The 23,468-nt window shown below is 44.2% G+C and overlaps 1 protein-coding gene across 3 annotated transcripts; it reads right to left on the bottom strand.

The window, feature by feature from the left end:
* Positions 1-984: 984 nt before the first annotated feature.
* COMMD7 (COMM domain containing 7) lies at positions 985-20,965 on the bottom strand. 3 transcript variants are annotated; one of them, XM_007122352.4, is made up of 9 exons: positions 19,947-19,988; positions 13,808-13,861; positions 13,606-13,708; positions 3,270-3,326; positions 3,151-3,188; positions 2,599-2,689; positions 2,233-2,282; positions 1,791-1,839; positions 985-1,249 (listed from the first exon to the last, which is right to left on the bottom strand). In XM_007122352.4, exons 1-9 carry the CDS (start codon positions 19,971-19,973, stop codon positions 1,173-1,175), a joined length of 546 nt encoding a protein of 181 aa, XP_007122414.2. In that variant the 5' UTR covers positions 19,974-19,988; the 3' UTR covers positions 985-1,172. The 3 variants fall into 3 exon arrangements, with proteins under 3 accessions (XP_007122414.2, XP_023984308.1, XP_054946632.1); XM_024128540.2 differs by lacking the exon at positions 19,947-19,988 and adding an exon at positions 20,777-20,965 and having other exon boundaries at positions 986-1,249; XM_055090657.1 differs by lacking the exons at positions 1,791-1,839; positions 19,947-19,988 and adding an exon at positions 20,777-20,961 and having other exon boundaries at positions 1,136-1,249.
* Between the last annotated feature and the right edge of the window lie 2,503 nt (positions 20,966-23,468).

Raw genomic sequence — 23,468 nt, 5'->3', positions numbered from 1 at the left:
GAAGATCATTTTTGAAGATAAGAGCACTAGCTCTCTGCAAGGCAGGTGACTCTTTAATCCAGCATAGAGACGACCAGATGCAGACCTGTTCTTCAGAACCTTTTTTATTCTTCTTCTAACCGCCAGAGAAGGTCAGCTTGAACCAAAACAAGCTGAAATAGCCTCAAAAGGCCCACCTCATTACACACAACAGGGCAAAACCTGAAGTGAAGCCTCAGTTTTTTTCAGAGCAGACCCAGCATGTATTCTTACACAGGTGTCCACTAAAGACTGATCAGCAAAGCACCACCACCACAAACATACAAACTCCGCTGGGGGCTCCCCCGTGTGTCATTCACGGGGAGTCCACCTCCTCCTCAGCCATAAACAAGCCCTTGTTCTTTTGCGGGGAAGGTCATCAGTGCGTATCTTGAGCGATAGACCATTTGTTTACTCTGGAACTTTGAAAGGGAGGTGACTCAACTTATTTCCTCCCCTGCATCTGAGATGCAATCGCTTCTCTGAATATCTAAACGGTGACCTGGGAGATAGGTCGTGGAGGGTCCCTCAACAAAGACTCTTCAGGACCAGCCTGTCAGGCTCCTTAAGTACTTAATCTTTTGTTTTTCAGAAACCTTTGCACCTGGGCTCCCAAGAGGCAAGCAGGCCCAAAGGGAGCGAGAGGCCTCTCTGAGCAGTCACCGGGGAGGAGGAGGGGGCAGGGAGGGGGCGAGGTGGAGATGCAGGGGGACAGAAATCAGCTGAAACACTCCATGCTGGTTCTTCATTCACGGAGTCCGCCTCTTCCTCAGCCGTAAGCAAGCCTTTCCTTGTTCTTTTGCGGGGGAAGGTCCTCAGTGCGTAGAGCGATAGACCATTTGTTTACTCTGGAACTTGGAAAGGGAGATGACTCAACTTGTTTCCTCTCCTGCATCTGAGATGCCATCACTTCTCTGAATATCTGAACGGTGGGTGACCTGGGAGATAGGTGGTAGAGGGTCCCTCAACAAAGACTCTTCAGGACCAGCCTGTCAGGCTCCTTAAGTACTTAATCCTTTGTTTTTCAGAAACCTTTGCACCTGGGCTCCCAAGAGGCAAGCAGGCCCAAAGGGAGCGAGAGGCCTCTCTGAGCAGTCACCGGGGAGGAGGAGGGGGCAGGGAGGGGGCGAGGTGGAGATGCAGGGGGACAGAAATCAGCTGAAACACTCCATGCTGGTTCTGACTCGCTCCATCTCGTGCAGGAAGCTGTAGAACTGAGGCAAGGTTAATTCTGGGGAGAGAAAATGCAGCTTCAGGTGAATGTTTCCAACTCCACAGAATCATCCAAGAAAATGAATTTCCACCCAGAGACTTTCTTTTTCTTTTTTGGTTTAGTACCTCTAAGCAGTTCTTGACAGGTAATTGATCATAATAAAGAACTAAAGCCTTGAACATAGAAAGTTCTCAGCTCCATAAAAAAAAAGGAATGCGGGGATTTAAAATGGCATTAACTCCCCAGCACGAAGGGGTGGAAGGGGGTCATTCAGGACAGTAGATGTGGCTCCTACAGCAAGAGCTTCTTGCTTTTCGATATTCGCCATTCCTACCTCACCCTTTCCCTTTTGCAAAAAGGTCTAGAAGTCTTCAAACTGTGGGGCCTCCAACCTGCTGACGGCTTATTATTTATGAGAGCAAAGGCAGCAGAATGGTGACTCCACAGCTTGGTTATGACTTTTTCTTCTGGAAAAATGACTGGTGGTGGGCTTCACAAGCCCAATGACTGAAGAAAACATGGAAAAAGGGAAAGGGCTCTAATGGGAATTTGGACTCACCTATGTATAAATTTTCAGTTTGATTTCCTTTCTTAACCACCAACTTTAACTGATCCAAAAAGGAAAAAGAGAAATAAAACATTTAAATTAAAATGATGACAACTGGGCAAAGAAATTCCTGAAACCTGAACTGTCACGTAAACATCAAAGCATCCAGCATCTAACTTGAGAGTTACTAGGGCGCAGTCTGGATCGTCCACCACCAAAACTTCTAACAATTTCCGCGATTACATGAACCATCAAACTTTCAAGAAGAATATCCAGATCCTATTAATCTGAAAGTAAGCGTGTTAGTGACTACATCTTCGGCTGACCACATTGCTCTGAGATACACAAGGCACTTCAGTGGAACATCCGTTTAACTGGATATTAAAGAAACCCGATGTAGATTTAATACCAAGTCAGAAATCTCCCAATTTTCAGAGATCAGGAGAAGACTTACTTGTAAAAAAATACTTCCCACTTTTTCCAGTTCGCTGCTCCCAGACGTCACTGTGACACAAAAAAGAGAAAACGAGTAAGTGACGGGTTGAGGACTCACTCTGAAGACCCCAATCTTGCAAGTTGTACAGCAGAAGCCACGTGGGGGCCAGTATGAGGACAGCAGAATGTGCTTTTCAGGAAGTGAACTTACTGAGACCCGTGTATAGAAAGAGCTGCCGGATGTGGACAGCGACACAGAGAAGCAGGTGCTGGACCCAACAGCCTTGGGGGACCAAGGACCTCTTCCCCAGCAAAGTCATCTGAAAGCCTCTGCCACCCAACCCTACATCACCCAAATGACCCAGGACTGGCTCTAACTAGTTACCTCCAAATGTCCACTCCATATCTATAAGCTGGTTAATCATCAGAGTCTGACCTATGGCCCATCGAGCAAGGGTGGGGGCATTCTGTTTCCACTGGAACAAAAGCAAAAAGCCAAAGTCATAACAATGGGAAAAATCCCCCCTCTCCATTCCGCCCCCAACACAGCATGTTTAGTCTTTATACAGACAGTGGTAAGCATGCAGAACGAAGGGCTCAGCCTACGTGCACAGATCTAGGGGCTGGGGGGAGTCAAGAGGGGTAGGAGACAATACAAATGTTTTCTTTTATTCCAAGATTTAATCCAGGTTGGAACAAAAACTGTATGACATTTATATTCAGTCAAATCAGAGGGAAAAAATTAGAGATGCACTGAATAGTGCTGTTTAAAAGCTGCATGTCTGTCATTTGCATGAAACCAAATGAAAAACATTAAGCTGGGAAATGACACATGATGACTGACAGTTTTTCCTTAGTCAGCATTTTCCATTTGTTTCTTTTCATGAAATAAAAGCAAGCGATCTTAATTAACCTTGATGAGGGGGAATTATGATACCTTTTCAGAAAAGTAAGTGGCTTTCTCCTCACTGAGACCTATAAGAGAACAGAAGGAGACATGAACACAGTGAAGGGCTGCAGGGCCTGTCACCCTGAGCAGCCTCGGTGGTCACCTACCCAGAGTTATGAAATCAGCCCGGACCTGCTCAGCTGTGAGACTCTTCTTCAAGGCACCTAGGAGGGAGGGGAGAAATCAGTCAAAGAGGGCAAATCAATCAATCAGCTGGCAGTAAGGATTTAATGGGTACAAGCTAAGTGACCGGGATGGCAACAGGAACGGGCAGACTCAGCTCCATCTCAGTCCAGTCGGGCAGGAACGAGCCCCCGAGACCAGGGAGAACGAGGCAGCACATTTTGGGGTTTTTTTGGTGCCACACAAGTGTTGGCCCCTCCAGAAAGTATGGATGAGGTCAGAGACAAATAAAACACTGTATGGACTTGGGGATGGGGCACTTGATCTGAGGAAATAAGGCCACAGACTCCTGGAGCCAAGTGGGGGAGTTCAAGGTCAGACAGGGTGCAGGGGTAACAGCCCAGAGCTGCACTGCGTGATCCGTAACCACTGAACGTACGTGGCTCTTTATTTATTTTCTGTTTTTGGCCGTACCACAAGGCTTGCGGGGATCTTGGTTTCTCCACCAGGGATGAAACCTGGGCCCTCGGCACCGAAAGCGCTAAGTCCTAACCACTGGACCGCCAGGGAATTCCCCTCTTTAACTTTTACTGAATTAAAATTAAAGAAAATGTACTATTCGGTTCCTCAGTTGCATTAGCCGTTCCAAGTGCTCAATAGCCACATGGGTCCAGGGGCCACAGCACTGGTCAGGGCAGATTATACACCATTCCCATCTACATACTGGCCAGCCTGCCGCAGAAGATCAGCCCTCAGGAAGTCAACCCAGGTGGACTAAGCAGATTGGCCTCTACAGTTCCCAAGTCACTTGCAGAGGGGCTGCTATCAAGACCTCCCCTCAGGAGCCCTGGGAACCCCACCCCGTGGGAGCCGCTTTGTTCTGCTTGCAGGCTCCCATTCCTGAAAACAAACTGCTGCCAGCAATCCGGGCTTCTCAACGTTTAACCTGCAGGCTACAGCCTCCAGTCACGATTTGGCAGCGGCTTTAAAATTTTCCACTTCTTAGTCTTCCAGAAGATGACTAATCAAAGAGTAAGAAGACATCCACCACCATCCAGGGAGGGCCCTGAAGTAACACCCTAAACCTGAGCCTCCACCCCCATCGCACTCCAGAAAAACAATCCTAAAGGCTGTCGTCCCCTGCAAAATAAACCATGTCAACAAAGGGAGGAAATCTTTTATCTGCAAAATCAGACTGAGCAAGGAAACCACCGGGAAATAAAAAAGGCAAGACCCCAGGAAACCTTGGCCATAAAAGCTCTTCAAGAAAGCGGCTACATTCCAGACACTCCAAAGAACTCCTGGCTACCACGGGTGCTGCTCCTTAGTTTATATCCAGTTCAAATCCAATATTCTGTTTGATGATCCCAAAATACTCTGAAGTGGAGATTATTATTGTAACTTTTAATTTACCAGGAAATTAAAGATCAGAATAATCAAGCTTCTGGGGGAGAAGATTTGGCAAATCCATAGTCAACGATTGCACTGCCAAGAACTCAACTGCAGCTATGCACCCCCAAATACACCGAGACCTACGTGGGCAGCTCTTCAGCAATGTGGGCAGGAGAGACGAAATGTCAGCAACAGTACGTTGGTTTTGGTGCATCCACACAACCGCCTGGGCGCCGAGGTGATTTTGTTAAAACTTAAGTCAGACCATGTCTCTCCTCTGCTCAAAACCCTCTAATAGCTCTCCTCTTTCACTCATAGTAAAATCCAAAGCCCTCACAATGCCTGGCAGGATCTGGCCTTCTTTAGAACCCTATGCTCTCTCCCTCGCTTAGCTCTTCTTGTAATTTGCTAGGCAGGTTCCTACCTCCAGGCATTTGCCCTTGCAGTTCCCTCTGCTGGGAACACATTTCCTCAAATCCGCACATGCTCACTCCCTCACTTCATTCTGGAATCTGCTTGAATCGCACCTCCTCTGAAAGGATCCCTGACCATTCTTCAAGTATACTTTTCTGCATCGCATTTATAACTACCCAACTTTATGTTACATATTTATTGTCAATTTTCCCACTAAAATGTCAGTTTGATGAGAACAAGGACTTGGTCCATTTTGCCTACTGCTGTGTCCCAAGCTCCTAAAAAAGTGCCTGGCGCTGTTCATTGGTTGGCACTCAATAAACACATACTGAATGAAAGAATCCATACAATGGAATACTATGCAACCTTTAAAAAGAATAAGGTAGCTCTTGATGTGCCTACTTGCAAAATATAATTGAAAGAAGAAAAGGAAAGGTAAGAACAGTCTGCGCAGTGTAATCCCTTTTGCATAAATAAAGAAGTATATATTATCTATTCTTATTTCTAGCTTTAATTATATCCTTATCTTATAGCTAAGTAGACAAATGTAAGGCATATTTTTTCTGAACATATCCACAAAAAACTTAAGAGTGGGTATCTTTTGGGAAAGGGACTGGGTGGGACTTTGTTTTTCTTTGTGTCATTTAAAAATGTTCTAGCTGCACGCTGTTTTTTATGTGAAGATAGTAAAATTGTGAGCCATTTTTGTTTTCTTTCTTGTACTTTCTATAATTAAAAAAAATGTCCCCCACCCCAAGAAAAAAAAAAATAAATAAATGAATTGCTCAGGGCCACAACAGCTGGCAAGTGGCAGAGAAAGTGGCTTACAGGGCAGAGCGTCCCCAAACCCAGGCTCTTTCCACTCCAGGTCATTCTGAGATGCTGTCAGGGAGACGGTACCAGGCCACGCCTTGACAGTGACCGACAACAGAGGCTACCAAGCTGCAGGGGCCAGAGCAAGCTCTCCGTCCTCATTACCTGGGGCAGGCAGGAGCCATACTTTAGAAATATACATATGTATATATATATTTGCATTGTGCTAGGCCTCAAGCCCTTAGCTTCTTTTTCAGCTTTTTCCTTTGGTGATTTCTTTGTCCTAAGCACAAGACAGGCCTGCAGCCTTGACCCTATGTCAGATAGAAAACTCTGAACTCCAGGGCTGGAGTCACCAGAACATGTCACTAGGGAAAATCTGAGAATGTCCTTTAAACACAGATAACCATCTGGGATGGTTTATAAAGTCCTTGAGCTCCACTTTTCACTGGAACAGTTGCCTTAGGCAAACCCCCATTGCCATCAAACAGGACGGGTGACAAGACAGAGGTGTATGTGAGGGTGAGGGTTTCAGGAAACAGTTGGAAAATTAGCAAACACTATTCTTCCAGCCAAAATCTATGTAAGTTTATTCAGTATAATAAGGGAAGCCCAAGCAACAGAACTAAGCCTTGGTGAAGAGCCCTGGAGGAGGAAGCAGATGGGAGAGCACAGTGAGCCCCATTCATTCAGTCATTACTGACCCTGAAGGCTGCTGACCAGCTGAATCCACCCCTGCGAGGTTCACGGGGAAACAGAGGTCGTGGTCACTGTACACAGATGTACTGAGCACCCACTATGTGCCAGCACTGTGCTGGACCCTGGAATACATCAATGAACTGAGCAGGCAACAATCTCTGTTCTCCTGAGGCTCACAATCTTTTGGGAGGAGAAAGACCAAAACAATAATGTAACAAGTAGGTAAGCCATATAGAGTATTATTGAAAAGTAACAGAGCAGGGTAAGGTCAGGAACCCTGGGGAACTTAGTTCAACATTTGATTAAATACCATTTGTGACTATCGTTCAGTGCTGATTATTCCTTTTTTGGCCCAGCCAGACAGGCTCCTTTGGGAGTGGGGAAAGGGAGTTATCACCTTTTCTTAAAAAACAACCAGTTACTGAGTACCCACAAGGGCCAGATATCTTGCAATGTATTAAAGTAAAAACCGCTTAAATTATGGCCCTACTGTGAAGTTATCTGTAATCTTTTCTAGAAGACAACTCATGATGATAATGATAATCAATCATCATACCAGCGGCAGTGTAGCTACCACTCATTATTGAAGCAAGCGCTTTACATTTATCTTTCTCCATTTTGGGGGAAGAAATGGTTTTTTTAAATTTTTATTTTTAAATTATTTTCTTTTAATTTTTTTTGGCTGCACCACACAGCTTGTGGGATCTTAGTTCCCCGACCAAGGACTGAACCTGGCCCCGGAAGTGAAAGTGCGAGTCCTAACCACTAGACCGCCATCTTTCTCCATTCTTGCAACAATGTATGAGCTACTAGTATTAGCTCCATTTTATTCCTGAAGAAACTGATTCTCTTGAGTGGTTAAGTGACGTGGCTCAAGGTCTCAGAGCTGTGAAGGAGCCAAAGTGACAAGTGAGCACACAAGGGCCACCTAGGAACCAAATGCAAGGTGGAGGCCCTATCGGGCTGCTGATGAGAATGCCACTTACAAACAAAATGTACGAGACAATGGGGAAGTCTGAACATTGACTGCATATTTTAATTTTAGATACGATAATTGCATAGCGACTTGATAAGGGGGAAAAAGTCCTTTATCTTTTAGAGATACATAACTAGGAATTGAATGAACTGAATGAAGCGATATGATATCTGAGATTTGTTTAAAAATAGTCCAGTTTGGAGAGCAATGAGAATTAGTGGGGCACAAATGAAGCAACTCGTCCATGGGATGATAAAGGTTGATCTCAGGTGCTTTTAAGAATTACATACTAAGTAGTAAAAGAAAAACATTAAAAACACACAAAAAACCCCAAACCAAAAGCCCCACAAACTTTGAGCTAATCAAGGGAGGTTCTAGCAGCAGCTTTTCAACTGTAAGATCTTAAGTAAGTCACTTCCCCTCTCTAGGGCTCTGTTTCTTTATCTCCAAGACAAAGATCAGACTAGATCAGCACTTTACAAAGCTTTTACTTGACCCCCCCCCGCCCCCCTCCCCCCCTCCAAAAAGAGAAGAGGTCCATGGTTAACTGTTTCACAGATACTGGTTAAGCAGGTTGCTTTATTGAAGGACTTTACAGAGCCTGAGATATGTTAATGTGTGTGTGAATCTCCAAGATTCCAAGGCTGGGGGGTGCGGGGACAGTATTTTATGACCCTGTCTGGCCACTGAAGTCTTTTCTGATGAAAACACCAATCTGGGGAAGACTGAGCTGGAGAGTTCTCGAGGTCCTTTCAGCTCTAACAAGCTGCACTCCTACAATGAGGTCTTACTGCACAAGCAGGACCAGGATGAGGGAAGGGGATGAGGGCCTTACACTTCAGACTAGATTGGGGAAGGCCTTGAATGCCAAGTTCAGGACTACAGAATTTATTATGCAAAATAAACAGTTGAGAGGAACAGCAGGATCCAAGGATCCAAGTTATACTATACTCCAGGGCAAACTGGAATCTGGGATGGGAGAACAGAAGCGGAGATGTTGCTGCCGTAACAAGGCACGAAGGGCCAAGAACTTGTTCTGGGATGGCAGCCTTTAGGACTGAAAAGAAAATGGCACATTGGGAATTCCCTGGCGGTCCAGTGGTTAGGGCTCCATGCTCTCACTGCCGAGGGCCCGGGTTCAATCTGTGGCTGGGGAACTAAAATCCCACAAGCTGTGCAGTGCAGAAAAAAAAAAAAAAAAGGAAAAGGAAATGGCACATCAGGCCAAGGGATGAGGAAGAGGCCAAGAGACTTACAAGCTACCTCAGATGCTTAGGAGATGCTCTGGAAGAAATGGAGAATTCAAGCAGAAAAACTGCAGGAAGAGAAAAGTCAGGTTGCATGAGAACAAAAAGAAGAGTAAAACAAATTCTTGAGAGCTACTGAGAAGTACAGCAAACCTGAGACTTCGATTCTAGAACTTGAAAAGCTTGAAAAGCTTTGGGGCATTAAATAATCAAGAGGTGAATTCAGATCCTCTCCATTAGATGAAGGAAGGAACATTTTACCTCATGATCTGATAGCGAGGCAAAGGACTGAAATTAACTGAATAATCAATAAATAATGTTGAAGTTCAGCAGGCACTGTACTAACTCATTTATTCTTAACACCAACACCATAAACTGCTCTTATTATTCCCTTTTTCAGATGAGAAACTGCGGCGCCAAGAGGCTGATTTGTCCAAGGCCAAATAGCTACATTAGGTGATATGACCAAGACTCAAATCCAAGTGAGCTTGCAAAGCCCATCCCTGGAACTCAACATACCTCAGCGTTCTCTGCATCTACAGAAAGCAGTCTGCTATAAACAATGATAATCAATCCTGCTTGAAGAATATACACCCAGCATCCCCTGGGAGGATCACAGGGTCTCCCAAGTTCAGCTCAACTCACCTAGCATGTACTAAAAGCTCCTGCTCTATGTCTTCACTTTACTTGTGACTGTGGCTTGGGAAAATAGTACAGACATGCCCCTGACTTCAAAGAACTGTCTGTTAGGGCCACGAGATACACACACACAAAACAGCATGATCAACAGAAAACAAAATGATTATAGTCCAAAATGAGAGCTGCAGATAAAAGAACCTATCTCGGTTGTTGAGAGGAAGGGGAGGTCACCGTGGACTGAAATGGTTTGGGAAGACTTTCTGAAAGAGATAGAACAGAGGCTGGAGCGCAAGGATTAGGAGGGATTAAGGCAGTCTGGCAGGATGGAATGTGGTGGGGAGCAGAGATGAGAAGGACAGGAAAGAATGGAGGCAGGGGGACACCAGACAGAGATCTCCTGAAAAACCAGTATCCACAACAGCTCACAGGTTTCCCCATTCCCACAGGTGTAGGCTAGACAATGAGAATAAAGAGAATAAGTACTCCTGGTTCTGCACTCTGGGCACCTGTCCTACGAAATGCTCACATAAGTTGAGAATACAGATTTCCTAAGGACGCTCACTGTGATATTGTTTCTAAGAGTGAAGAGTCAGAACTAAAATGTCCAGCAACAGGAAATGGATTAACTAAAAGAAGATATATTCAGTCCAAGGTACACTGCGGTCATCAGAAAAATGAAGTTGATGTGGAGAGATCTCCATGATGTACTAGGTATGAAAAAATGCAAGCCGCAGAGCAATTCTATGGTTTATTACCATTTGTGAAAAACAAAACTACATGAATGTATACGTGTATGTCTGTCAGTGTATACAAAAATATAAAAAGATATACACTGGACTTCCCTGGTGGCACAGTGGTTAAGAATCTGCCTGCCAATGCAGGGGTCACGACAGACTTTATGCTGCTACCTGCAAATAGTTGTTATGCTTATTCATCAAATGCAAAAAGAAAGTATCTGCATACTGCATCCTACGTCCTTTCCCAAGGGATAGCCCTAAGATTGTAAAGGACAAAAGCGATGCATCACTCCCACTTCCACCAATCAGAAAACAAGCTAGCCAGGTTCTTTCCCATGTATTAGAAGCATATGCTTCTGATCCAAACACTTTGGTTGGTAGGAGTCAAAGAATCAAAACATAAATTCCATATGTTGATTAAGAGAATATGCAATGAAGTTAAACAGTTAAAATCCAAATATTAAAAGTCTAGTTCAAATACATATTTCATGCAAGTCAAAAATTTGCATTTCCCAATTAATTATTAAAACAGTCAAATTTGTGTAGTCATTTAACATTCTTTCCAGTGTGCAATAAAGTTTATAGGATAATTTTAATGCCATCTGTAATTTTACTTTTCTCCATCTGAATGGACACCTTCTTTTCCCTAACTTCAATCCCAAAATCTCTTTGACGCTGGAATTGTTCTGAAACCTACTATTATTTGGATAAATGTTTGAAAAATGCCAATATTTTCACAAAACAAACCAAATTTATATTGCCCGTGATATAATAATTATTTGTACATCAAAAGTGTCACTGCCGGGCTTCCCCAGTGGCGCAGTGGTTAAGAATCTGCCTGCCAATGCAGGGGTCACGGGTTTGAGCCCTGGTTCAGGAAGATCCTATATGGTTCAGAGCGGCTAAGCCCGTGCACCACAACTTCTGAGCCTGCACTCTAGAGCCTGCGAGCCACAACTACTGAGCTTGCATGTCACAACTACTGAAGGCCACATGCCTAGAGCCCATGCTCCACAACAAGAGAAGCCACCGCAATGAGAAGCTCGTGCACCGCAATGAAAAGTAGCCCCCGCTCGCTGCAACTAGAGGAAGCCTGCGCACAGCAACAAAGAACCAATGCAGACAAAAATAAATAAATAAAATTTTTTAAAAAATAAAAGGATAGCTTTAATTCTAAATAAAAATTTATATTAAAAAAAAAATTAAAAAAAATAAAAGGATATACACCAAAATTATACTGTGATTACTCCTAGAGACAAGAGTGGGATGAGAGTAAAAGGGGATTTTCCCTTTGACTCTCCAGAGCTCTGCAGTTTTAAGTTTATAATGAAAATGTATTCCTGTGTTAAAAAGACTGCAAGTTCCCATCCAGCCTGTGGTTCTCATGCTTTAAGCTGCCATGAGGGCAAAGAATGCAAGAACTGCACAAACAGAGGATCATAAAATTTCACAGCTGGAAACCTCAGGGATGTTCTGATTCACACCGCCTGAACCTTAGGAGCACAAGACACAGCAAAGGAAAGGATCTGCACTAAGATATAACAGAAGTCCCGACAGGAACAAACAAATCAAGCACCCAACTTTTAATGCACCTTTGCGCTGAGATCTCGGGAAGATCAGCTTATTACTGATTTTTAAAATATGCAAACTGGGGATGCTATTTTACCTCCTCTCGGCCTGGTTGACATTTATTCATTCCTTAAGACCGGGCTCAAATGTCATGTCTCTCTTTAAATAAAATTAACTTTTAATTAAATTGCCAAATTAATTCTTGCAACTTTTTAGACAAAACATAGCTAAAAATAAACAAAACAACCTGCAGGGCTTCCCTGGTGGTGCAGTGGTTGAGAGTCCGCCTGCCGATGCAGGGGATACGGGTTCGTGCCCCGGTCCGGGAAGATCCCACATGCCGCGGAGCGGCTGGGCCCGTGAGCCATGGCCGCTGAGCCCGCGCGTCCGGAGCCTGTGCTCCGCAACGGGGGAGGCCACAACAGTGAGAGGCCCGCGTACCGCCAAAAAAAAAAAAAAAAAAAAACTAAACAAAACCAACAACAACAATCTGCAGTCCTACTACCCAGATAGAGCCACAGTTAACTTTTTTTTTTAATGCAAAAATAGGACGGTGGCAGACAGTATTAAACAGAATACTGTGAAAGGTTTTCCATATCATTACATTTTCCTCAACAGCATCTTTTAAAATTACTACATAATTTGAAAAATAAGAACAACCTTTTGCTGAGGTACTGTGCTAAGCATTTTATTTACATTATCTTAATTAATCTTCAAAACAACTCCATGCACACACCAAAAACAAGCTTAGATGGAGGGGAACAACTGCTGGGGGACGGTTGTTGCTAGGGGTTGAAAGAGATCAGGTACTTAGCCAAAGTCACACTACTTATCAAGGGCCAGACTCACTCCCAGGTCCTACTAACTCAAACTGAATTCTTGACCACCGTGATACTCCCCTCTAAAAATGGACCACAACTCGTTACACCAATTTCCAGCCGCTGGGTAATGTGATTGCTTCTAATTTTTCTCTGTCATAAACAGTGCTACGACGGACAGCCCTACAGCTCAACCTTCGTGATCACCTCCCTTCTGGCTAGAAACTTTCTCTGATTTCTCTAAGGCAAACCCTGCTTCTCAAACTATCTGCAGCAAAAGACCTATCTTTTAAATTTTTCAATCCATCATGGACTGATATTTTTGTAAAGTACAATGAAAATTAATTCCTAGAACTATGAAATGAAAAAATACATACAGGGCTTCCCTGGTGGCGCAGTGGTTGAGAGTCCGCCTGATGATGCAGGGGACACGGGTTCGTGCCCCGGTCCGGGAAGATCCCCTATGCCGCAGAGCGGCTAGGCCCGTGAGCCATGGCCGCTGAGCCTACGCGTCCGGAGCCTGTGCTCCGCAACGGGAGAGGCCACCAACAGTGAGAGGCCCATATACCGCAAAAAAAAAAAAAAAGAAATAGCAGCTGTCTGATTCTCTGAGGAGACACATACAAAATATAAGCCCCAAATGGTTACAATGGTCAGTTACATGTTTATGCATTATTTTACCACAGTTTAAAAAAAGCCCCATTAAAAATAATTAACAGACTGAAGAGACTTCGTCAAATTGTCATAAAAGTTTCTAAATTCTTACTCTCAGTTTCTGCAGCTATCACGTAGAGGACCAGATAAGTCTGGGCCCGGAAGCTGGGATGCAGACCGCAATTATACTCTCCCATGGCTATCTGTTTACCTGGCTTCCCTTCCTAGACTGCAGTCCCGCCCATGTCTGGTTCACTACCAAATGCTCTGGCTCAGTGCCCAGAGCACACTTGCCAACTCGGTGGATTGAGGGAATGTTCAAGTAATGTCTCTGGCCTTGGCTGCCGGGAGAGGCTACTCACCATTTGGAACCAGGAGGAGGCTCTTCACGATGCTTCTGAGGGGGCCGAGACTGATCTGGTTGGTGGTGGCAAATTCAGAGAGCTGAGCCAGAAACCTTTCCACCTGCAGAGAGGGGACAGCACAAACCAGGCCTTCACCTTCTAAGCATCTCAGGACTGTAGGCCCACACTCGGGAACACTCCTTATCACAAGATACTTTACCTCTTTTGGCTCAGTTAGGAAGTGGAAGAGTACTTCCGTCAGGGCTGAGAACTTCTGTGAAGAGAACACAGAACATCAGTAAAATTCTACTCCTGGGTCAGTGTTCCCACATCCCATCCTACTACAGCCCCTTAAGAGAGAAGAGGAACACACAGATGTTGATACCTGTTTTGATCATCTTAAAGTTACAAACATTCATAATTTGAAAATATGTAAGCACACCAATGTTCATTGCAGCACTATTTACAATAGCCGAGATGCGCAAGCAACCTAAGTGTCCATCAACAGATGAATGGATAAGGAAGACGTGGTATGTATATACAATGGAATATTACTCAGCCATAAAAAGAATGAAATCTTGCCATTGGCAACAACATGGATGGATGTAGAAGGTATTATGCTAAGTGAAATAAGTCAGAGAAAGACAAATACCATATGATCTCACTTATATGTGGAATATGAAAAACAAAACAAACAAAACAAAAACAGACTTACAGATACAGAGGGGAGAGAGGTGGGGTATGAAGTGGGCTAAGGGGATTAAGAGGTACAAACTTCCAGTTACAAAATAAATTAGCCACAGGGATGTAATATATAGCATAAGGAATATGGTGAATAATACTGTAATAAGTTTGTATGGTGACAGATGGTTACTAGACTTACGGTGATCATTTCATAATGTAAACAAATGTCAAATCACTGTGTAGTACACCTGAAACTAACATAATATTGTATGTCAACTATATTTCAATTTAAAAAAATGTTACAAATATTCACAATACCCACCACCAGTGTCAATCTATCTGTACCACTATATTGTCTGAAAAACTCATATATCTTATTTGGATACTTAGGAGATACATATTGAGAGATGGTGAGTGTGTGCACACATGTTCACACATACATCTCAAGGGTCTAAATACCACCCCTCCAAAACCTCCTCCCACACAAGACCTGAAAGGGAAAATCACTGGAACATTCATAGCAGTTACTTTTTTTTTCTTTTCTTTTTGTTTATACTTTCACATACTTATTATTCAAACATAAGTCAATTCAAATATATAATTTCTCCCATTTTCACCCTCACAAATGGTAACGTATTATATGAACTTTTTCTCTACCTTGCTTTTGAAAGCAGTTACTTCTGTGTGGCAAGATTTTAGATGATTTTTATTTTTTGTTTTGTCTATCCATGTTTTCTGGGTTTCCTTCTCCCACAATAAACATCTTGTTGAGTATATGACAAAACAGTAAAGTTTAATGTTATTGTACACTGTCTTAGAAGAGTCTCTTATTCTTTTGTGCATGTGAACCTCTTTATCAGTACTGTATTATTAAGAACTGAATAGATGTGTGTCCCAAATTCTTATGTTGAAGTCCTAAGACCAAATACAGGGTATTACTGTATTTAGAGAGAGAGGCTGTGAGGAGGTGACAAAGGTTAAGTGAGGTCATAAGGGTGGGGCGCTACTCGGATAGGGCTGGTGCCCTTGTAAGCAGAGGAAGACACCCCAGAGCTCTCTCTGTGAGGCACGTCATGAAGACATGGCGTGAAGGCAAGCCAGGAAGAGAGCTCTCACCAGGAACTGAATCTGGTGGCACCCTGATCTTGGAATCACCAGCCTCCAGAACTGTGAGAAATAAATCTCTGCTGTTCAAGCCACCCAGTCTGTGGTATTTTGTTACAGCAGCCCAAGCAGACTGAGACACATGTCATTACTTTCCCATGTTCCCTCCCAATGGACACAGTGTGTGTGGCATAGTGGGGAAAATCAACACACAAGAGTTTAAAAGACCCAGATGTGAATCATTGTTCTGCTGACCACCCATGTGACCCTGGGCAAGTAACTCAGCCTCACTGTGATTCAGTCCCCATTGGGAAAATGAAGGTAATAATACATAGCTTCCAGAACAGTACTAATTGGCACATGCAAAGCCTCCAGTACAGTGCCAGGCTAGAGGCTAAACAAACAGTAGCAATTACCACAGCTACAATTAAAGTCACTATGCCAATAGAGCCACCTTCCTGAAGCAATATAACATTTAAACAAAAAAGATTAGATACTTCAGCTCACAGCCCCCAAAGCTATACATGTAATATGACTGTCAAATGCATCTGCCCTTTTTCCCACGACACTAAACTCCACGCAAACCCCTGGCAAGGCTCTGTATTATTTTATTCTAAAATCTATTCTATTTTAAAATATAAAACTAGCGTTTGAAAATATAAAATTTATGCAGGTTTTAAAAAGACCCAGCTAACATAAAAGAATATAAAATAAAATGTCGTGCTCCCTCCCTGCCCCCTACCACCTTAGTCCCACTCCCCAGGGTGGTTACTGCTAACACCTCTGTGGCCTTCCCATCATTTTATTTTCATTTAATTTCTTTTAAATACAAATGGGATCATACAGAACCCACTCCCTGCACCTCACCTTTTTTTCACTCAATTACATCTTAGAGATCAATCATGTCAGCAGATATAAATCTACCCAGTTCTTTTAACAACTGCATGACATTCAACTGGTAAAGACTTAGCATAATTTAGTTCCCTAGAAATGAACATTAATGGGTGTATTTGTTGGTGTTATGTAAACGATGCTGCAATGAATATCCTCCCACAGATTTCTTTGTGACATGTATGCCTATAAGATATATTCTCGGGAATTCCTGGGAGGTCCAACGGTTAGGACTCTGAGCTTTCACTGCCGAGGGCCCGGCTTCAATCCCCGGTCAGGAAACTAAGATCCTACAAACCTTGCGGTGCGGTGAAAAAAAAAAAAAAGATATACTCTTAAAATGCATCCTAGGTCAAAGGATATATGCATTTTTTATGTTGAGGTGTAGTTCAAGTACAATATTATATAAGTTTCAGGTGTACAACACAGTAATTCATAATTTTTAAATTTTTTAATTTAAATTTTTAAATTTTAAAGGTTATATTCCATTTATAGTTTTTATAAAATATTGGCTATATTCCCTGTGTTGTACAATATATACTTATAGCTTATTTATTTAATTTATTTTTATTTTTGGCTGTGTTGGGTCTTCATTGCTGTGCACAGGCTTTCTCTAGTTGCGGTGAGCGAAGGCTACTCTTCATTGCGGCGTGCTCTTAACCACTGCGCCACCAGGGAAGCCCATTATAGCTTATTTATTTTTTACATAATAGTTTGTACCTCTTAATCCCCTACCCCTATCTTGCCCCTCCCCCCTTCCCTCTCCCCACTGGGAACCACTAGTTTATTCTCTAAGATATATGCATTTTAAATTCTGAGAAAATATTGCCAAATTGCCTTGCAAAGAAGTTGCACGGATTTACACTCCCACCACACAACGGCATAGAGGTGTCTGCTTTCTCAAAACTTCATGGATAGTCCATGGGAACACTTTAACCAATGCTGGTCCAGGGGCTGTTTTTCTGCAGTATTTGTGATATTGGGTATCAGCGTTGCCCAAATGCTGATATAGTGAAAACAAGAACAGTCAAGACTGGCTTGGGAATGTGTCCTCAAACTGTGAGTTTTACTCTATTTCTTTAATTTTTTTTTTGCTGCAGATCTGTGGAACTGTCAGATCTTTGGCCAACCGTGTTTCCTATGCCACCAGGGGCCTTTTAAAAAATGGGGCGACTGAGAAGGCCTCCAGCTGCTTTTCCATTTCCAGGCCTCAGCCTAGCACTCAGGCTCGGGCTCCTTGTGTGGTCTCATCCCTGCCTCTCCTCTCAAGAGGGGCCTCAAGCTACTGTGGTTTGTAGGCTGTTACAGACCCCCATCCCTATCGCCACTCTTCCAAAACCTCCTTATCCTTCAAAGCCCTGCCAAGATACCAGGACACTCCCAACAAGAAAGGGACCTACCCAGATTCTTAAGTTCTGAGGCTCCCTCTTGGAACCTCACCTGGGGGCACTTAGAATTTTCAATCTTGATAAGGAACACAAACCTGCCTTAACAGAGAAGGTTCCTCCTCCAGCTTTGTATGGTCAACTGCACCTTAATTATTGTAAGTGCACAGTAAGTATTTGTTGAATAAATCTTCCCTAAACACTTTCCCCATTCTTTGCCTTTGTACCTGCATAGCTGTCTCTCCTTGGAATGCTCACCTGCTCATGAATATCCATGAAATCAAAATCTTAACTATTCTTACCAGTTAAACATATGAAAAGATGCTCAAGATCATTCCAGATCAGAAATGCAAATCAGCAAAACAAGGAGATACCAATTTTCCACTTATCAGATCTTCAAACTAATAGTCTGATGACACCAGTGTTGGTGAAAGTAACCGACATGCTTGCACACTGTTGAGAAGATAAACTGGGGCAACCTTTCTGGACTGTAACTTAGCAAAATCCATATCTACTTTTTTAAACAATCAGACCCTTTGACCTAGTAATTCCACTGCAAGAAGTATACCCTTCACAGGTGTTCTAAAAAGTAAACCCAGACACAGTTTGTTGACAGCATTGTTCTTAAAAATAAAAAACTGAAAGCAACTTAAGTGTCTATTAATAGGGGACTGGTTAAATTAAGTTAGATCTGTTTCAAGGAATATCACACTCCCTTTTGTGTAAAAAAAAAGTTTTTAAAGGATACCCATACATATGATGGCAGATTGCAGACTTTTTTTCTATAAAGATACATGAGAAACTATCAAAATGATGATTTCTGGAGACAAGAGAAATAGGTGTTTTTATTTTAATTTTATACCTTTGAATACTGTCTGAATTTTCTAACTGTGTGTGTTGCTAGGTGAGAGACTGTAGACCATTTGTTTTCTTCTTTATATTTTTCTGAATATCCTCTCATAACCACTCTAAAAGTGATTATTTTTTAATCCTACCTACTCTCAAGGCTCCACGTTACCTAGGACTGTCCACGGCATCAGAGAGCACATGCAGATCCACTCAGTGCTCTACGGTGTCTCCATTTTCTGACCTGCCCCAGCAGATCACAACTTCCCCAGCACAAGAGGCCTCAGTCATCAAGCCTTTGTAAATCTCACTGGATTTAGTGGCTCTTTGGTGCATAGGCATTCAGATAAATACCCACCGAATAAGCAATAAATGGTGATGCCAACATTAATACAATGATTCTTTTTCTCCTTGAGGCCTGGGCCTCAGACTTCAAGGTAAGTTCAGCTAACAGAGTGGCTACTCAGAGAAGTTTGATCACCCAAGAAAAGGGGGGAAAATGGCCCAAAGGACTCAGATAAGTTGCTCATCAGGAAAAAGCTTTCTGTATTAAAAACAAACGTAAAGGTTTAAAGTGCGTTTCAAGGTTAGAAAATGAGTCCAGCTCTGATCTTAAAGGAGGTGGATTATCTTTGGAATACCAAGTTGGAGGTAACCTTAGAGATCATACAATCCAGGAGCTTAAAAAAAATTTTTTTAGCAGCAGAATCTTTTTTATTCTCCAAATGGAAGTCTTTCAGAAAGCCCCAATACATAAACAAGTAAAAGCTAAACTACCTGATTGGGGAGATCACCTACAAAGCTCTATTCTAGTGTGTTTAATTCCCCAGGATCTGAAGTCAGGTGTCCGATCCTGAATTCCTGGCTCCATCACTTCCTGGTTGCCTGCCCTTAAACAGGCCAATTTATTTCCCTGAACCATTTTTCTTATGTGTGAAATGGGAATGGTAATAGTACCTGACTCCTAGGGTGGTTGCAAGAACTCGGTGACTTAATACACATAAAAGCGCTTAGAACTGGGCTGTAAAATACAGTGGCCGCTAGCCATGTGTGGCTACTGAGCACTTGAAAAAGGCTAATCTAATTTCGGATGTGCTTTAAAATACACACTAGAATCAGAAACCTCAGTACCAGAAAGTGAAATATCTCACTGATATGTTTTATGTGGGTTACACACTGAAATGATAATATTCTGATATAGTGGATTACAGAAAACACATTAAATTCATTTCCTGTTTCTTCTGAATTTTTAAATGTGGCTACTAGAAAATGTAAAAGTAGACCTGAGGCTTGCAGTTCATTTTTCTTGGACACTGAAGCCGTAGAACATGACTGGCATTACAATTAGTGTTACTTCATGAGAAAACAATAAGTTGTGAGGATGCTGAGATGAAAGAGAGGGGCCCCACCTTCTGGGAAGTGACAAGCCACTGGGGGAAATAAATGCACCTTTGCTGTGATGGTGAGAAGTGACATTTTAACTTGCTTAATTTGTCTGACTTCGTGGTATGAAAGGGGCATCCCAACCAGCACAGGAGCAGGAAGACTTCAAGGTTGACTGGCTGGCACCTGCGGCCTGAATAGTGAGAAAAAGCCTTTGCCAGCTCCACTACCATCAAGGACCCGCCTTCTGCTGTGTAGGCTACATGGTTTCTTTCCTTGGGGACTACCAGTATCTCCCTTAATCGGGGGGGATGGGAGTGGCGACGAGGACAGGATGTCATCGCTTGCCCACAGAGCCATTCTGGCCTGGCCATTACCTACACACACAACCCACCCCCTGATGACCTGCCCCCACTCCAGGCTCCTTCAGCCCCCTCGAGATGCTAAGACCCTCCTCAGTCTCCCCAAGACCCCCGGCCTTCCTACAAAATGTCTCAGAGTCCCTCGCCTGGCCCACCAAATTCCACGGCTCCCCCAAACTCCATCAGCCTCCCAAGGTCCTTAGTCTGTTACTTCGGTTCTCCCAACTACCTTCGGCCTCATCAAGACTCCCCTCAGCCCCCCTCCAGGACCCTGCAAACTCTCCTGGTTCCCAGGACCCCCAGAAGTCCCCCAGTCCCATTTCTGGGTCCCCGAGATCCCCCTGGGATCCCTCAACTTGGCCTTAGGCCTCCCGAGATCCTTCGGCCCTCAAAACTAGCCTGAGACCCCAATTCCCCTCAGCCCCTCCCCGAATCCCCCCCTACCGCCGCAACGCACAGCGGGCGGCCGCGGCCTAAACCGCCATCCCCTCCCGGGCCCCCGCCCGGATCCCGCGCCGCGGTCGCCCGGCCCACCTGCGCGCCCAGCTGGTTCAGCTGCTGCATGTCGCCGCCCACGGCCTCGGGCACGGGGTCCTGCGTGCAGTGCAGGCGGCCCATGGCGTCCGCTCGGCGCCGCAGACCCCCAGCTCCCGCGCCTCCCCGGACTTCCTCCTTCGCGCCGCCGGCCTCGCCGCGCTTCCGCAGCCGCACTTTCGCCACTGGCCGCCGCCGCCGCCGCCGCCGCCGCCGCAGCTCCCGCGCCTCCCCGGACTTCCTCCTTCGCGCCGCCGGCCTCGCCGCGCTTCCGCAGCCGCACTTTCGCCCGCCGCCGCCGCCGCCGCCGCCGCCGCCGCGCTCCTCTCGGACCGGTTCCGGGTGCGCCCTTACCGAGCCGCTGACGCGCGCGGACCCCGGGTGGGGCGGGGCAGGGGCGCCCTCGCGGAGCCCCGGATACCCGCGACCGCTGTGCCCAGTCCAGGGCGCTGAGCAGCACAGCGGTGAAACGCGGGATTCCCTGCGTGATCTCCCCCTGGGCTCAGAGCTTGGCCTCTCGGAACCTGCTTCATTATTCGTAAAATGATCCCGGGGGTGGCGCCTTAAATGCGCTCACCCTCTTAAAATGTTTAGAAGATAGCCTGGCACACTGGAGGTCCGCAACCAACGGCTAGCTGCTTTCATTAACATCGTTACTATGCATCAGAAGATATTTAGGGCATGCCTCCTAGATGCCAGGCACTGGGGATAGAAAAGTGAACAGGCAGGCCAAGTGTCTCTGGGAGAGCTTGGGTCAGAGCAGAGCAATAAAAGCTCAAACTTGGGCTTGCACCAGCATCATCTCGAGGGCATACCAATTGCTGGGCCCCACCCCCAGAGTCTCTGATTAGAAAAGCCTGGGATAGAACCTGAGAATTTTGCATTTCCAACAACTTCCCAAAGACCAGAGTTGGAGAAACTCTGGAGTGGAGGAAACACTGACCCAAAGAAGTGCAAGGAGTGTGATAGTGCCAGGCAGGAAGGTGGTCAGGTTGGTGGGGGAGATTATTGAGACAGTGATAATCACTGCAGCGCCTGAAACATTTTAACCCCCATGCTCTCTTCCCAAGGACCCCTTGCAGCCCGAGATAAGTATTAATTACCCTGATCCCCACTGGACAGATGAGAAAACCAAGACATGCTCCTTGGAATCTAAGACCTGAGCCCTGCAAGCCCCAAAGCATCTTCACCTACCCCTGAGCCCAGCCTTGAGGGTAGGGAGAGGGTTCCTAGATACCTGGGGTGGGGGAGTGTGGGGAGGATTGGCTGGCTTTCTCCACCAGGCTTTTTTCTCTACCCTTCCCTAAAAATCCCTTCGGAAAGGGTATGAAAAAATTCCTTCATACATTCATTCAACAGATAATCCTGAGTACCACCTGTGGGGCAGTTGCCCTGACAGGTGCTGGGACACCACAGTGGCAAAACCTGGGAGAAGTCAGAGTTTAGTCAGGGAGGTAGACACACATGTGAAAAATCACATGTGGGTGAAATTATGAAATGATGCCAAAAAGTACAAAGTCCTTTGAGAATGTATACAGGGCACCTGTCCAAAGTCCAAGGTACCTGAAAGAAAGTAAGCCTTCGGGTGACTGAACTCAGACCCCCTGACTCACTGTCCAGGAATTTAATTTTAAAATAGTTTTAACCTATTAAAGAAGGTCCCTATCAGGGACTTATATTTCTTCATATCTTTAAGTATTAAATCAACTTTGTTCAAGTATAAATTATATACAATGAAATGCACCCATTTTAAGTGTGTTTCTTTATTTATAACTTAAAAAAAATAATAACCTTGAGGAAACCACTAGATTTCCTTCATTTCTGCTCCCACAGTGACTGGTGCTGAGGCACTCAATAGATATGTGTGGAATTGAATGTGACAGAAAATAGAGCAAGGGAAAGAAATTCACTTGAAACTTCAGCCCAACACCTCAGCAGGACAGTAACTGTATTGTTTTCCAGTCTTTTTCCACATCACAGGTCATTGGGGCCGCTGTGATTTGTTTGGTTTTTACATATTCGGAGCTCTCCCACTTTGCCAAGGTATTTAATCTCTGGTACTCAAAGTGTGGTCCTTGGACCAGCAGCATGGACATTACCCAGGAGCTTGGTGGAAATGCAGACTCCCAGACTTACCCTAGACCAGCATTTTAAACAAGATCCCTGGGTGATTCATGATCACATTCAAGTTTGAGGTACAAATAATCACCGTTTTAAAATGCCTACCACATGCTGGGCTTTATTTTATGCACCCAAAGACACCCTGTGTATAATGTTAATACTTTGCATTGTCTACCTCTTGTCCCTCATATTATTTCTATTTTAATGTTTATCACATTGTGTTTTTGCTGTCATTTACACGTGTCTCCTCTGCTTACTAATTATGTTGTCTTGGGCAAATTACTAACCTTTCTGTGCTTCCATTTCTTTTTTCATTTGTAAAAATGGAGACAATAATACAACCTACTAGAAAAGATGAAATGAGATAATGCTTGTAAAACACTTAACACAGCAACTGGCCCACGGTAAGTGCTCAATAAATGCTTGTTATTAATAGTATTCCAATTTTTCAATCTTATAAAAAGAAGATGGCAATAAGAACCCTGGTACACAATTCATTTTCCACATCTGATTATTTCTTTAGGAGAAATTCCTAGAAGGGTTAAGGGATATCGTGTTCTGACTTTCAGGG

This window comes from Physeter macrocephalus, chromosome 14 (genome assembly GCF_002837175.3).
Source record: "Physeter macrocephalus isolate SW-GA chromosome 14, ASM283717v5, whole genome shotgun sequence".
In the NCBI taxonomy this organism is placed as follows: Eukaryota; Metazoa; Chordata; class Mammalia; order Artiodactyla; family Physeteridae; genus Physeter; species Physeter macrocephalus.
This window is presented reverse-complemented; position numbering and strand designations above follow the sequence as displayed.

Coding starts and splice junctions, on each gene's coding strand:
- COMMD7 (XM_024128540.2), bottom strand. CDS start 20,860: ATGGGCCGCCTGCACTGCACGCAGGACCCCGTGCCCGAGGCCGTGGGC. Junction 13,709..13,807: donor TCCTAACTGAGCCAAAAGAG/GTAAAGTATCTT, acceptor CCCTCTCTGCAG/GTGGAAAGGTTTCTGGCTCA. Junction 1,250..1,790: donor AACTGAAAATTTATACATAG/GTGAGTCCAAAT, acceptor TTCTCTCCCCAG/AATTAACCTTGCCTCAGTTC.